Below are 16462 nucleotides of genomic sequence, written 5' to 3' on the forward strand. Positions count from 1 at the left end.
ACTGGATTTGGACTTAAATGTCCACTGTGCAGCATTTTGGAGGAATATTTTTGACAGAAATTGAGTAGACTACCCATACTGTAAGTGTGTAGAAGGTGCAGCCACTTTGCTGCAGCTGCTCATTGACCTTCAGTCACAGCTTGATGTCGCCTGGGTCAGGGATGTGCTCTCTGTGGGATAAACTCGCTAACAGAGTGTGAAAAGCTTTGACCCTTGGACTTGCACATGTTCCTGGATGTCCCTCGCTGTCATGTCCGGGCACAGAGCGTAACCAGTGACATGTTCCATGGCCCCTAACTCCATCTCATGTATGTAGTGCACTTACCCCAGTCCACCCATGATAAACCTAGAGGACATCAGATTAAAAGCTTGAAATATCCATAATGATGATGGTATTGACAGTTTTTTATGCTAAAATCAAACATTATTTCAAAGACCCTTATGTATTAATTGTCTCCTGATTTGAAACCTTTAAATCAGTGGTGGGTACAGAATGTGGCTAATGAGTGTGAAATATCTGGATGGGCCAGAGTATTGTTTTAATGTAGTAGCCTATTGAACTGATATGGAGAAATGTCAAATAAACCACATATAAGAAGACAGAATAATACAAAAAAACAACAACAGTCTTCTATGTTCAGATATATTCCTGACAGATGTCTTCTTGTTTTTTAGTTGAAGAGCTCAATAATGGAATCCAAAGTACTATGTTGTTCCCTTTACAACGAAGAGAACCAGTTGTGAGTTTGCTCAAGTGTGCGTCACCAATGAGTGATCGGGGGAATGTCAATGCTGCAGGCCGGACAGCTGTTCAGTACTTTCATAAGTGTTTTGGAATTATTGGAAATTTCTATTGTCATTACCTTTCATTAATTTAACTGGATGTTAAAAAACAGTAGTGAACACACACAAACCGGACGCAGGAACAGTGAGCAATGGGGGATTGGGTGCCTTGCTCAGGGGTACCCCAGACCTTGGCCCTTCCCAGGATTTGAACCAGCTATGTTTATTGACAGATAACTAAACAATTGCAGTAAAATTGGCTAAATATCAAAATCCTGAAGAATAAAATAAAAAAAACAAAACAGGGCAGTGTGACTTAATCTTTGAATAGTGAAAACTCAATGTTACATATCACATACTTTTAATTTCTTTAGTAATGGTAATTCATATTAGGAAATTCGCATCTTTGAATAAGAATATAGAGTGAATAATAGTTTGAAAGTTCCCTGTTCGATTAAAATGTCTTGGATTTGACCTGACAGGCTGCCTGTATGCGAGTTGTCGCGATAACTTCCTGCTTTGAAGTCAGAAATTCAGCACAACGATGACTCCCCTCATCCTCACGAGTAAAACAAGAATAGCCGGTCTCTGCTTCACTCAGGTAACAGGAGGTTTTTCCTATTCTCGTGCAAACAATGTATTCGATCATTAGTGTTTGAGCTGCAGATAATCTTAGCCTGATTTGTAGGTTGTTTTAACGAACAGCAGTATTTTTTTTATCTGTGTTTATTCACAATATCAACAGAAAGCGTATATGGTGTTGATGACAAGTGACACAAGTGATTGATTTGTCTCCAAACGAACAGTAAGCGTCGCGCACGGTGGTGCGCATGCGCGAGTGTGGTGGCGCCATGAAGGTAAAGGTGATCTCCATCCTTGAGGATAACTACATGTACCTGATCATAGAGGAGCAGACTAAACAGGCGATAGCGGTGGACCCTGCTGTACCTCACCGGGTAAGACATGCACGCAGGGATGGATCCTCATTATTGTGCATCTCAGATGTTTGTGGTGGTGACTGTAGGGACTTTATTTCATTTCATCCTCTCACAAAATAATTCGAATAAAAACAATGATCAAAAACGATAAAGAAATTAAGATAATTTATTTCAAGCTTTGTTTAAAACCAGATTTGGGGATCAGGTAAAGTGGACACTTTAAATTGACTCTAAATAGGTGTGAGTGCGAGAGAGAATAGTTATTTGTCTCTATGTTGACCTGTGATGGACTGGCGACCTGTCCAGAGTGTAGCCCGCCTTTCGCCCTCTGTCTGCTGGGATTGGAACCAGCGTCCCCCGTGGCCCTTATGTGGAGGATAAAGTGGTAGATCATCTCTAAGACTCACTCAAATCACTTAAAATAAAATCAGTTGACCATAACAATACACATCCAAAGTCACTGATTGTCACACTAACAAATTATACACTTTAATTGTTAAAGTTTGAATGGAGTAAATTGTTCATCCTAAATATAATTTTTTTTTACAATAGTTGCTTTTTTTCCCCAGCTGCTTGAAATTGTCAAGAGAGAGGGCTTGTCTCTGACGTCTGTTCTCACCACACACCATCACTGGTAAGGACAGATTATTGGTGTAAAAAAAACATAATCCCCAAAACAGACCAAAGCAAACGTAATAACTGCACCTGTGCTCACTGAGCAGGGACCATGCTCGTGGGAACGAGTCACTGCTGAAGGAGGTTCCTGGACTGAGGGTGTTTGGGGGAGATGATCGGATTGGGGGTCTGACTGATAAAGTTATCGACGCTCAGGAACTCAAGGTGCCCACAAAGTAACAGGAGTAAAATCTCGTTTTTGTTTTTCGTTTTTTTTTATATCAGCACAGTAATTCATTCTCTCTCTGTCACATTGTATTTTTTGATGTTTTGTGTTTTGTCCATTTGCAGTTTAACTCAATCAATGTGAGATGCCTGTTTACTCCCTGCCATACCTCTGGTCACATGTGCTACTTTGTGTGGGAGGATGAGTGCACTGACGCCCCTGCTGTGTTCACAGGTCTTTTGTCTATAAACATAAAAGTGCTGGTGAACCAGTTGTCATTTGAAACATGCAGGTTTTTTACCAGCACACTTCACCCACTGCGTTACAAGGCAAAAACAGAGATATTAAACCTTGCTGACCAGCACAGTTGCTTTCTCCTTGTAGTGCAGTATGAGTTCGGCTGACCACTGTGTTTTTTGCTGTTGTTAGGGGATACGCTTTTTATTGGTGGATGTGGCCGGTTTCTTGAGGGTACGGCAGAACAGATGTACCACAATCTGATCCAGGTTCTGGGCTCCCTTCCTCAAGACTCGGTCAGTGGGATTTTCTTGTGTTTTCTGTTATTTGCTGCTGCTGCCACCGTGTGAATTGCAGCTGATTTTGACCTCAGATAAGAGTTGGGGTGAGACTGAGTCACACGAATGAATAAATAGCACGTACAATGGACGGTTTGATTTCAGCCTGGCTCAAAATCTACTTCTGTGTGTGACTGAACTCATGCTTTTGTTGTCCTGTAGAAGATATTCTGTGGACACGAGTATACCATTAAGAACCTGAAGTTTGCCATGCTGGTTGAACCAGAGAACGAGAAGGTTAAGGAGATGCTCAGCTGGGCCAGGGTAAGCTGTTTAATTTAAACTTGCTTTTTTTTTAAAACAGTTGACAAGAGTTCAAAACCAGTCTCTCTTTGCCCCAAACCCAGTGGGTTATATTAAAGATGTAAATCTTACTAAAACCTAATAAAAATAGAGTTTTATTGATGTATGCCCTGCAGCAGGATTCAATATGCTACTTTATTTGCTGACAAAAGGGGAGCGATTGAATATTGTCTTAAATGTAATAAATAATATCTCTCTTACACCATTATTTATTTGTTGAACAGCCGGACTATCTTTTGTCTGCAGGCAAGAGATGATGACGACAAACCCACTGTGCCATCTACCCTAATGGAGGAGTTTGATTACAACCCCTTTCTTCGCCTCTCGTGTGTTTGTATAATTACATTTCATTCTAGTGCGAGGGCTAGTGTTGCTTCAGGAGAGGACTGTATTATGTATACTCCTTACAGCATAGTCTACTCTATTTAATAGGCTGGTTAAACAGGCACAGCTTCTGGTGAGCTAATTTCACAGGATGTCAGTCAAAGTGGTTTCTTGATATAACAAGTTTCCTGCCGGAGTTTTGTATCATATCACACTTTGTTTCAGTCCTAATTCATTCTCTTCCTTTCCTGTAGGGAGGAAGGAGTGCAGAAGTTCACAGGAAAGACCGATCCCATCGAGGTGCTGAGGGTCCTTCGAAAGGAGAAGGACAAGTTTAAGAAGCCAAAGGAGAGACTTCCTCCCCACGCCATGCTGGCTTTGGAGTGGGGGCTTCTACGACCCTGAGTTCCATTTTCAGAGCTTGCGTCATCTGTCATCTATCTGCTATATAGCATCTATCAAGGAGGTAAAAGTTTGAATGCCTGCAGAGTCGGGCTGTGTGTATACTTTCCAGTGGTTCTTTTTTCCAACTTTTGCAGTTGAATGCTAGATAACTACAAATAATTTACTAAAGACTTAAGTGTCTGTCAATGAGACAGCATTTAAGACAGGTAGCCTATATGATAAAGTTAGAAACTCCGCCACATGGGCAGAAAAAGACAAGTGAGTACATGATTATAAATGTAACTTACTGCTTTCTCTCTGGACTTAACCTCGTCTCTTTGCCAAATAATAATTGTACGACAGAATCAAGATTCAATAAAACATATCAGTCTGAATCTATCTCCTGTTGGAAAGAGTCATCACATTTCACAAAAATCCTTTCAACATTTATTTATATATAAATATGTATGCATGTGTACTAGGAATTATATTTTGTCCTTTATTCAAAAATTTCCAAGGATGATTGTGGAATGGTGCTGGGGCTCTTTGTCAGACCTTACACATAATTTGGTTGATCTTAGATATAAGATCTATTAATCTAGGCTTTCACGATATCGGATCAACTTTTGGTCTACCTTTTAAAGGTTTTATATTCAGCAGTGTCCACATAACCCTTCTCTCCGCTCCCTCAACAGTCTTGGCATAGTAGGACGGCTCTGTAACATTATATCACCACTTCATAGTGAGTCCATTGACCATCTTCTCTACTGTATGGTATTGTGTGTGCAGCAGCTCTTTGGCTCTCTCCTCCCCCACGCTGTGAAGCCATAATTGATATAGCTCAGCCACACGTGTGTCATCTTCTGGTGACTGGGTGCACTCTGCTTGGTAAAGCTCCTCCACCTTCTGGAGAACATCCTTTTGGTTCTGACCAGGTGAGGCCTTCACCTGTCCACCACCATTTAGACATCCTGAATATTAACACATAGGAGACAAATGACTGCAGTTGCAATAAGCAAAAAGCTACAAAAATACAGGCCCATTTTTGGAAATTCTTGATTGTGTGTCTTCTCCTTACCTGATGGACAGGCCATAACTTCAACAAAGTGGTAAGGTGACTTGCCCCTCTTGAGTTTCTGCACCAGGTTCTGGATGTTACGGAACCCATATGTGGAAGCAAAGCTGAGCAGGACTTCTCCATCCTTCTCAAGTGTCACTTCCTGGAAGTCTTTATTTCTGCAGCAGAGGGGTTGGGAATACGGGGGCATTACACAGAAACAATAGAAGACAGAAGACAAGTAAGTTGGTGCAATTATTTATTTCATTTATACAAATGAACATTCTAAAAACAATGAAGCAGGATACTTGATTGGTGACATAATTGTGCATGACTCATGTGAAAAGCTTTTGAATGTTTATAACAAGCACTGCAACTTGATTTATAATGAATTACATCAGAATTAGAATCAGAATTGTACATTGTAACTAATCAAGAATGCACAATTATTTTGAATTATTAAGTGCTGTTGAGACAGACTAACCTGAGGGTCTTGTACGTGAGTTCCTGCACTTCCTCTCCAAATAGCTTCTTGGCAGCATAGGTGAATACATGATGGAGGTAACCCCCTGATCCACTCCCAGCATGACTCAGGAACTCGTCCTTACTAACATTAGTGAACCTGTGAAGTGAAATTATTAGAATAAGATCAACTGTTGTTCTGGTAAAAAGTAGCAACAGGCTAACAAAAAAACAAAAATGTACAGAACGTACATTGTTTCCAGGGCTGCAGGCTCTAAATCATTAAGGGACACATCTTTCTCCTCCAGCATTTTCTGAACCTCTCCTTTATGACACAATGGGAAATACAAATGAGATACATTTATATTCATACACACTGGCAGCATCATGGGGTACATACACTACCTGAGGTGATGACACAGTCCACTTCTCTGGTCTCAGCTTTACTTAGGTAGAAGTCTGACCTTGATGCTTCAAGTTTCTTGTCAAAGCAAGGCATTACAGCCACATGATAGATCTGCTGTGGACTTAGGCCCTAAAAACACACAATATACACCTCAATGGCAGCTCATCTTTTTCATATATCTACGTATATTCATAGCGGTCATCCACCAGCAGTGGATAAGTTCACATTCCCAATTAGCCTAGATACTAAATCTTTAACAAACCTTACCTGTTGTTCAGCAAAATAGCCCTTAACCAGTGAACCCATCATTTGCTGGGGGGAGCGGGTTGTACTTATGTATGGAAGGATAAACTCTCCATGTGTCTTCTCTGCATAACATATCCAACCTATGTAAATCAGACACAAACACACAAATAATAACAAAACTACATCTGACTGATTGTCTTTGGGCAAACAAAAATAAATGTGTTGAGAAAAACATTTATAAATTAAGTTTTATTCTACTTGTATATAATAATGATTCACAGGAAGGCCTATAATTTCTGATAATGTAAAAGAAAAAATATACACTAGTTTGTCAATAAATGAACAGTGTTTCTCTTTTGGTTGGTTGGTGATAGGAAATAAGAAGGGTAAATGATTATAACATGTAACACAGGCCAGGACGTTCATGGCTTTTAGTGGAATACCTGGACAAGCAGATGTCAACATCGGCAGGGTTTTTTTGTCCTGCTCCTTCCTCTGGAACCGCTCCACAAACTCTCTCTGACTCTCCAGCAGACTGAAGGTCCGGCTGAAGCTTGTGTCGAACACATGATGGACCCCTGAAAAAACAGAAGAAGCTATCATGCATCTTCAGGGGTGACTCCCTGCCTAAATCAAACCATCCCATTGTCATTTTATGTTTTACTTTATATACTATAATTTGAAAAGTAACATTTGAACTCACCAATGCCTTTGAAAAAAGTAGTGAGTCTCCTGCCTGCCTCACTACTGCTGAGATTATAGTGTGCTGCAAGAGAGGCTCTGGACTGTGGCGACACAGACACCACGACAACCTTCTGCTCCGTTGCAGTTGCCTGAGAAACAAAATTATTGAAATCATTAGTAATGCTGCAAAAGCAATCTTGTCTAGAATCATAATAATAAAAATTTGAAACACATGTATCCAACTATACCTTGTTATTCTGCAGCACTTTAAAGAGTTCCTCGTGGCTCTGTTGTGTGATGAGGACACTCTCGGCAGAGGTGATGCAGCCACTGCAGGCCAAACAGTCATTCAGTGTGATTTTTGCTTTTTCAAGTTTCTTCTTACCACCATCCTGTGAACAAGCAAATGTGATTCAAGTGCATTATTTCAGCTTTCATCGTCTACACGTATATTTTGTTTTAGAATCAGCACTCACAGGGTTGACTTGGATGTAACTTCCATCATCTTCTATTTGAATTTTGGCCACGGATCTTCCCTGTTTCTTCTCTACTTTGACAGGTTTGACACATTCCTGAAAAACAGGTTCAACAAAAACATGTGTAAAACAAAATACAAAATACTGGTGCTGCGTTTTACTAATAGATCTGAAAAACAAGATTGGAGAAAGCAGTTGGAAACAAAAATCTCTACCAAGACTGCTCATATTTCCATTTTACAATAGAGTTAAAAACATCATTCCCATTCCTATTATGGGCAATCAGTGTTTTTGAAGCTATATAGCCAATGAGGTAAAAGAGAAATCTAATTTCAATACAGTATTTGTATTCTGTGCTTAAGATTCGGATCCTGATCTTAATTATGACCACACTACACAGTGCCTAAGACAGGACAACACATACACATTACCAAGTAACAGGAAACAAAACAATAGATGGAACAGATATGGGGTGAAATAACGCTTTTGAACTGATTCAGGAGCATGTTTGCAGAGGTCAAAGAAAGAAAATGCCAGGTAAAAAACAGTGAAATAAAACTCAGAATTGCCAATGACGCCAATTACAACACCGGGCCATGGACTACAGAGAAGAAACTATAGCCAACTTGTGTCTGGCATATTTAGACAAGTTTCGTAATATTTATGTCAAAGTCAAATAAACATCTTAAACGTTGCCACAGTGACATTCAATTGGAAATGAGTAGCTCCAGTAGTATATTACACTTTAAAATAAAACACAATTTTAACATAGCAACTAAAGGCACAGGTTTATTTTATAGGGGTTATAATAGAGCTAAAATTAGCAACAGGCTAAGTGCACACGGGCATTACATAATTTCGCCTTTAACGGGCCAGACAAGACATTATTCGGTTCCTTTTGTAGCTTTGACTGCTCCTTTTTACTGTTTAACTTCATCAAGACGTGAATATGTGGTCTTATCTGCGAGTAAAACGTATATACTACCTGAGAGGGAGTGATAAAGTCATCCAAATCCGTCAACTGTAGTACACCGCTGAAGTGCGACGCCATTCTTACTGCCGTAAAGTGTTCGTTGTTTACTTTTTGTGTCGTGAATAGCTGGATCTGGTTGATTCAGCTGTCATCTCCCTCGTAATGATAGAGAACACGACATTGGACCTGATGATTCATGTTTTACTTTTTCAAGCCAAAGCAAAGCAAAATGTGCCAAAGACCTTTATGCATTAATAAATAATGACCTCACAAACGGAGTAAGTCTTTTTTCTGTTCTCCTTTCCTTTTTATACAAGTTTATTTTTGTATTTAAATTGTGTAGTTAAATTGTGTACATTTTATTTTTATTGTATGTTGTATTTCCATGTTTTTTTTTTCTATAACCGTACAAATGCCTTACAGAGTTGTGAAGTTTAAATAAATACATAATAAAAATATCTGTCATCGCTCACATGTAACATACTACAACAGGAACAACAACATCGTTTTGGCATGTGAGATAAAACAAAATCAAACTCTAGATATGATTTAAGAAGTGCATTTCTCAAAATAAATCTATACATTATCTGTAAATGAACATTTATCCCACATAAAACCTAAAGCAATATAATACACATCCAGTCTTGTATAAAGTACCTAAAAGGCACACTTGAGTAAGTATCTTATCAGAAAATGACTTGTAGAAGCTGAAGTCACTTTTTATATTAGTTAAGTAAAAGTCTTAAAGTTTATGACATTTACTATACTTAAGTACGGTGTCCACTGGTCCTATCTTCTATGTAGCTTATTCCTCTTTTGTAAGTCGCTTTGGATAAAAGTGTCTTGCTAAATGCTTAAATGTAAATGTAAGAATCAAATTAATTTTCTGATATAAAATGTACTTAAGTTTACTTAAGTAAACAGTATTTAAAAATGTGAGGGGGAATGATGGTAGCTCAGTGGTAGGGCGAGATGTCTTTCAAATGGAATGGTGTGAGTTCAATTACTGGCTCTGCTCGTCTATATATGTCCATGAGCAAGTCACTTCACCCCACGTTGAAGCGTGTGAATGGCAAAACTATAGTTTAAAGTAGCTTATCAAGACTAGAAAAGCTTTATATAAATACAGACCATCACCAACTCTTCTTCTGATTTTATTTGGTAGTAACTAGTAACAAAAATAGTTAGAGGAAATGTAGTGGAGTAAAATTACACTATTTATTCAGGGAATGTGGAGTTGCTAGAAACATTAATTACAAAGTACAGATACGTGAATTTTTAGTACAGTAACAAAGTATTTGTACTTTGTAATATTATAACACTGTAAATACATCAACCCAAGAGAGTTATTATTGAACATTTTAAAGGTCTGCCTTCTCTGCCAGTGAAAAGACACAGGCGCTCTTTTTGTTGTTATGACTACGGGGTCGTAAATCCGCCATGTTTTCCATCCGCGCAGCAGCGTTGCGACAGGGACGGAGAATTCGAACGACATGAGTGTAGAAAATAATCATACGGCAGAAACAGAGAGTGAGCAAACGGATAACGGCACCGAGACAATCACCATTCAGACAACACTGGGAGATGAAGGTAAGCACTTTACAACAACTCTACAAAAACATTTTTTACTTGCTGCGTTTAGGCCATCGTGAAATGTTGCTAACAGCTAGCTGCCTCTCTGGCTAGTTTGCGTTCTCACTGCATATCAGTGTCCGGCAGTGTTTACAAATATTGCCATCGGCTAGCTGGTAGCTTGCAGCATTCACGCCGCAACACGGTGTCTCATGCAGAATGGTTTTGTTTGTGTGCCCTCAGATGAGGATGTGCACAAATGTGGACGTTGTCAGTCCGAGTTTTCCTCGCTGGAGGCTTTCATCCAACACAAGCTGCACCACAGCTGCAGGCGAGAGACGAGCAGCCTGGGTGACAACCACGAGGTATGAGCAGTGATACTTTGTTTTGTATATGAACAAATTTACCACTTAACAAATGTTTAAATGTGTGTTTTGGTAGGTTGCTGACGCCAATGTATCAACTTCCTCTGAGGTGAAAACATCATTAGATGAGCCAGGGGAGATCACCAATGGTAAGGACGGCATTTAACGACTTATTATTATGCACCGTATTAGATGTGACACACTTACCTGGGTCAACTGTGCATTGGAGACATTTGGTGGATGAACAGGATTAGAAATGAGCATATTCGTGGTACAGCTCAGGTTGAATAGTTTGGAAATACAGTTAGAGAGGCCAGGTTCAGATGGCTTGCTCAGTGTAGAGGAGAGATAGTCATTATATTTTATTATATTATAGACACAACTTGTTGATGATGGAGCTGCCAGGCAGGAGGTAAAGAGGAATACTGTCCATGGATGTTGTGAAGGATGACAGTTGGTGTAACAGAAGCCTTATGCAAGGCTAAAACACAAAACTACATAACACAGTAGAGTTTCAAAAATTAACTCTTTAAGGAAAAGCTCAATGTTGTAGCTGTCAACCATGACTGCTATATTTAGATCCAGAATTCCTTTTGCTTGGTGTACCTAATAAAGTGACAAATTAGTGTGTATACATGCCCATCTATTTTCTTTAGCCTTTGAAGAGTCATTGTAAACACATGGCTGTCGCCACACTTTTTTAAAAAAAGATTTAGTTTTGGGGCTTTGTAATCTAGGTAAAGCACAAACACAGAATGTAATATCATACAATGTGTGGACTCTCCTCTCCTTTGTTGATTGTTTAATGCACAAAATGCAAGGAGACTGACAACTGATAAAATGGCTTGTTCCAGTTTTTGCTTATCCAGTCCTCTGCTCAAAACTACCTAATCAGGATACCCAATAGTAAATGACAAAGCATCAAATTTAAACTTTTTTAAAGGTTGGTCATTTAATAATACTACTATGTTATCTTTGTTTAAAAAGGCGTAATTTCAGCATTGCATTCTTATTATGCCTGTTTTTACACAGATGAAAGCAGTGGTCAGTTGGGTCGAGGTCGCAGGAAGAAAGTCACTGCTCATAAAGTCCCTGACCAGTCTGATGGAACAGAAGGATCCACATCTGACAATGCAGACAGTGAGAGGCCTGTTTACAAAGTCAACCCAGAGGGACGTTACATTTGCCAACTTTGTGAAAAGACATTTAAAACAGTGAGTCACACATTTCATTTGGGTGTCTTAAAACATGTTATTGTTTTACATGAGGTACATGGGATTTTCTGGTTGTTGCGAGGCAGGTTGTTTACTACACTGCATGTTCCTGCTGTTGATTCTCAAATAAACCCCTGTTTTCTTTTCTCCCAACAGAGTAACATCTTGAGAACGCACATAAAAACCCACAGTGACCAGAAGAACTTCTCATGTGACCTGTGTGAGACCTCCTTCCGTACTAAAGGTTCCCTGATTCGCCACAACCGCCGTCACACTGGTACAGAGTGGAACATAGCAACTGTTTTTTGTCTTGCATTGAGATCATCTGATTTTGTGAAAGCAGATTGGAAACATACATTTATCTTTGACCTAATAATCAAGCTGCTCTATTTCCTTGATCTCTTGTAGATGAGCGGCCGTATCGCTGTACTCTCTGTGGCCAGTCGTTTAGGGAGTCGGGTGCCCTCACCAGACACCTGAAAGCTCTCACACCATGTACAGAAAAGATCCGCTTTGTACAATACAAGGAAATCCTGGTCAGCAAAGATGGAATACAAAAAGGTCAGATTTATGTGGATGACGTTGTCAAACTATTTTACTAAAGCAAACAAGCTGTAGCTATTTGAATAGACCCCCATCTTATACTCAGTATGTATATACTCAGGATTTCCACATAGTAATGCATTTAAATGTAGATTCAGAATACCTGACGTGACAGTTCAATGAATCACAAACTTTTTGTATATTGTACAGGTGTTGACGGTGTCCATGCTGCAGTGGATGGCCAGGAAGAGGTAGTGGTTGTGGAGCAACAGCCTGAGGAGCAGGAGATGGTGGAGGCTCAGACTGCTGTTGTCCGTGTGGTAGAGGCAGGTTCTCAAGAGGTCCTTCACCAGGTCCACTTCACAATGGAAGTGGATGGAACAACACAGGAGCAACAGGTGAGTTTCCTTAAAGTGCTTTTGGTTCATTTTTGTTGTTTTGTTTTGTCAATGGGATTTTGATATGAAGTAATTTTGCTGCATGTCACATTCACCCTGTTCTCTTTATCTGTTGATCTCCACTTGTCCAGGTGGTTGTGGAGCAGTCTCAGGCAGAAGCCCTGGCTGCAGCTGCAGCAGCCGGTGACAGCCTCATCTGCCAGGCCATCATCAACTCTGGCATTGCACTAGAGACTGAGGAAACGGTGGTTGAGGAGACCTTCGAGGAAACTGAGGAAATCAATAAAGAGGTTTCTGACAGTCCTGATGTTGATGAGGATATCACAGAGATCCGGATTAAAGAAGAGTTAGAGGAGATGCCATCATTGGTAGGAACAACTGTATAATGAATCTTTTTTGTTCGATCACTTATTTGCACACTGTTCACAAATTGTAAGTTTCTTTAGCAGTCTTCCTTCCTCTGTTTCTTTTACAGGAAGAAGATGGAGATGGTCAACCATTAAAACTGTACACATGTCCACACTGTAATCGCTCCTTCAAGGGAGTGAACTATTTCCGCTTTCATGTTAAAGGCCATGTAGGTAAGTCCACACTCAGTAATGGAGACCCACTGCATCACATTAACCTTTAAAAATAGCTATTTGTGGGACACTGACTTTTTGTTTATCTAAAAATAAATATAATAAATGTTTTTCAGGTTATAAGCCCTTTAAGTGCACACTCTGCCCAAAAGATTTTCTGACTGGTTACCTGCTGAAGAAACACATGGAAGTTCATGTCAGTGAGAGGAGATATAAGTGTGGCGAGTGTGGTAAACTGTACAAAACTGTTGGACATGTCCGTGAGCACATGAGGGCCCATTCTGATGAGAGACCCTACAACTGTTCCAAATGTAGCAAAGGATACAAAACCAAGGTGATCTGAGTGTAATTCACTGGTAATAGTTTGTGTTGTATTGAATTTTCTCTATTGTTTTTATTTGTTTTACTTCTCTTACACAAATATGCATCCTGTCCTTGCCCAGAATGCTTTGCAGGTGCATCAGCGGACTCATGGTGATGAGAAACCCTACGTGTGTCAGTTCTGCTTGAGAGGTTTTCGGGAGAAAGGTTCTTTGGTGCGACATATCCGCCATCACACCGGGGAGAAGCCTTTTAAATGCCCAAAGTGTGGGCGGGGCTTTGCTGAGCATGGGACCCTCAATCGGCACATGCGAGCCAAAGGTAGGTGTGAACATTTAGAATCAAAATAAAATCACTGTAAATCTTCCCATGTGTTGTCAGTGAATTAACTGGTGTTTTATATTTCCACCAGGAGGCTGCCAGAAGGACGATTCCAGTGACCAGCAGGTTACAGTAACAGAGGAGCAGGTGTCGACAGACAGCCTCGCTACAGCAGCCATCATCTCAGAGGATCCTCATGCCGTCCTGGTGGAGTTTTCCTCTGTAGTGGCAGACACACAGGAGTATATCATCAAGGTGAGAGCAAATGTTTCTTCTCCTTCTCCGCTGCAATTAATTAGAGGAAAAACAACACTGACAAAACTGTTGATGTTCAGGTGCATGTCGATTAAAACTTAAATGCATTTGGAACAATATGTCCAACATGGCTGTAGACGCCCACAAAATGATTGCACATACTTAAAGGTCTGTTTGTCTGCAGACAAACAATAGGTTGCTGGTTGAAGGTTCCAGAATAGGCTAAATTATTTACTTTCCCCAAAGTTTCATACAATATATCTGTATTTTGTCATAGAATAATTTACTGAAAACAAGATTAAAGGTGCTCTGCTCTCTAACCTATAATCTTTGTTGTCGATTATTTCATTGTCCCTCTGTTTGATCTTCATAAACAGACACAATGTAATATTATTTGTATGTGATGTCCATCTGAATATGGGTTCTGTCAGGCAGTACTGTTGGTGCTTTTCCATCATACAGTTCAAGCACTACTCCGCTTTACTTGACTTGATTTGGGTATCGGGCTTGTTGTTTTCCATACCTCTTCTACGTGGGTGGGGTCTTCATGCGATGTTGTACTTGCTGCTTGGTTTTTGGCTTTTTGTCGCACAACAAAACACAGGAAAGTTTGCACCAGGTACCAAAAAAGCACTAGTTACCATCCCTCATGGAAAAGCCAAAAAACTACTGAGTCGAGTTGAGTAGTGCTAGAACTGTATAATGGAAAAGACCCATTTGAGACCACACTGAGGAAGCATGTGTGTGTATATACTGCAGTTTAAGTCCTGAACAAGTCTTAAAAGCAACTTAAACATTCACATCCATCCTACATTTCATGCATAACTTGCATACAAGTACCTTGTAGAATTCAGTAAGACAATGTCTTGACCCTCCTTGCTTTAATTATTAAATTTCAAGTTGTTGTTAATTACATTTTCAATTATCTGTGCAATGTACTGCCTTTCATTGTTATTAATTTTATTTGTCACATTCTCCAGACTGAAACGGAGGAGGAAGTACAGGAAGAAGAGGTCACACTCATTCAAGATGGTCAAAATGAGGTCAGCATACATGATTACATTCACACACTCTCACACACATATGCGAGCATATTTATACAGAAGCTTTATAATGTAACTATAACCATAACCACTATTCAAATATTAGCCCTAAACTGCCTTATTAGGACCAGATTTGGTCTCCATGAAGACTAAAAGTCCTGACAAGGTCAGTGTTTATGCCAGAAAACGTCCTAAAGAGACAACAAATCCATGCACTCACTCACAAATGAGAGCATCTGTATACAGTAGCGTCATAAATGTTAAATCTTAAGTTTGGTTGAGTGAAGATATAAACATCAGCATCTTGAGTAGAACACTTTTTATTGTGATATTTTGAGACTGTTTTCATATCAAACCTCTACCTGGCAGATGGGAAACCACATCATGAAAGTGGTCCAACGAATTGTCAGCCAATCACGTGGTGCCGGCGGCATAGGCAGCCATCAGATCATCGTTCGCAACGTGGGGGCGAACGAGGAAGGTCCGACCATCTCCGACTGTGGTGACACCATCACCATCGCGACACCTGAGAGCCTGACGGAGCAGGTTGCCATGACCCTGGCCTCTGCCATCAGCGATGGCACTCTGCTGGCCACGTCGGGCACCGTGGAGACGGCAGACGGAACAGTTACTATGGTGACCACAGAGGAAGCAGTGGAGGAGGAAATACATGTGGTGCAGCAGCAAGAGGAGTATGTTATCACCTCCCCAGAGGAAGTGGAGATTCAGACTGTCATTGTATGATAAAAGTGGACACGAACTGTGGGCTGTACCCGTGGAGCAGAGTATTAAGGACTGTGTATGAGATTCATCATGTGTGATATTCGAGTACAAAACAAAGGCCAAAGTGTTAATAAGTTATAAACCTTTAAATTAAATGTGCACAAGGACGAGGTCTGTCACATGCTTTGATTTTTGATTGGTTTAGTGAAATGAGGCACTGCATTTGAAATATTAGCCAACTATTGAACTAACTAATTTGTGAGGTTTTCACTCTTGAATGTCTAAGTAGTTTTATATTAAATTTCATATTACATAAGTAAAATAACATTTTCTTATACTACCTAGAATGGCATCATTTCACTTAGTCATTCGGCTCTTTTAATGTCCCGTTTGTCTAGAGGTTTTGTCTTTCCTCCTAAAGGTCTTATCTGTTGCTGCATGTCTGAGGATTTTTAGGGAAATTAAATTCCCCATGAAACATTGTTGCAGTTCTAAGACGGTCATCAAAATTCATCCCTTTAGCATGGCAGATACTAGACGCAGAAATGTGCTCAATTTACTAAAGCAGAGTTCGCATCAAATAAATACTGCTATTTTGTTAAAAAAAACAAACGTTATCTTTGTGGATGCTGTGTTTGTTCCAGTGATAACTGACCTTTCTATATGTTACTTAA

At 39.9% G+C, this 16462-nt stretch overlaps 3 protein-coding genes across 3 annotated transcripts; 2 read left to right on the plus strand and 1 right to left on the minus strand.

Moving 5' to 3' along the window:
• Nucleotides 1-1273: 1273 nt before the first annotated feature.
• On the plus strand, nt 1274-4547 carry LOC122785444 (hydroxyacylglutathione hydrolase-like protein). Its single transcript, XM_044051232.1, has 9 exons — nt 1274-1384; nt 1590-1739; nt 2291-2355; nt 2444-2561; nt 2688-2796; nt 2992-3095; nt 3300-3401; nt 3687-3766; nt 4019-4547. Exons 2-9 carry the CDS (start codon nt 1614-1616, stop codon nt 4167-4169), a joined length of 855 nt encoding a protein of 284 aa, XP_043907167.1. The 5' UTR covers nt 1274-1384; nt 1590-1613; the 3' UTR covers nt 4170-4547.
• Nucleotides 4548-4633: 86 nt separating this feature from the next.
• narfl (nuclear prelamin A recognition factor-like) lies at nt 4634-8684 on the minus strand. Its single transcript, XM_044051231.1, has 11 exons — nt 8465-8684; nt 7480-7575; nt 7252-7395; nt 7023-7152; nt 6763-6897; nt 6341-6459; nt 6073-6202; nt 5920-5992; nt 5690-5827; nt 5227-5384; nt 4634-5119 (listed from the first exon to the last, which is right to left on the minus strand). Exons 1-11 carry the CDS (start codon nt 8528-8530, stop codon nt 4878-4880), a joined length of 1431 nt encoding a protein of 476 aa, XP_043907166.1. The 5' UTR covers nt 8531-8684; the 3' UTR covers nt 4634-4877.
• A 1183-nt stretch (nt 8685-9867) lies between these two features.
• On the plus strand, nt 9868-16396 carry e4f1 (E4F transcription factor 1). The gene is made up of 14 exons (XM_044051433.1): nt 9868-10042; nt 10268-10389; nt 10466-10538; nt 11422-11603; nt 11760-11880; nt 12012-12164; nt 12357-12544; nt 12676-12912; nt 13020-13125; nt 13242-13459; nt 13569-13767; nt 13859-14022; nt 15003-15065; nt 15435-16396. Exons 1-14 carry the CDS (start codon nt 9946-9948, stop codon nt 15807-15809), a joined length of 2298 nt encoding a protein of 765 aa, XP_043907368.1. The 5' UTR covers nt 9868-9945; the 3' UTR covers nt 15810-16396.
• The last annotated feature ends 66 nt before the right edge of the window (nt 16397-16462 follow it).

The sequence above is a fragment of the Solea senegalensis genome, linkage group LG19, assembly GCF_019176455.1.
Source record: "Solea senegalensis isolate Sse05_10M linkage group LG19, IFAPA_SoseM_1, whole genome shotgun sequence".
In the NCBI taxonomy this organism is placed as follows: Eukaryota; Metazoa; Chordata; class Actinopteri; order Pleuronectiformes; family Soleidae; genus Solea; species Solea senegalensis.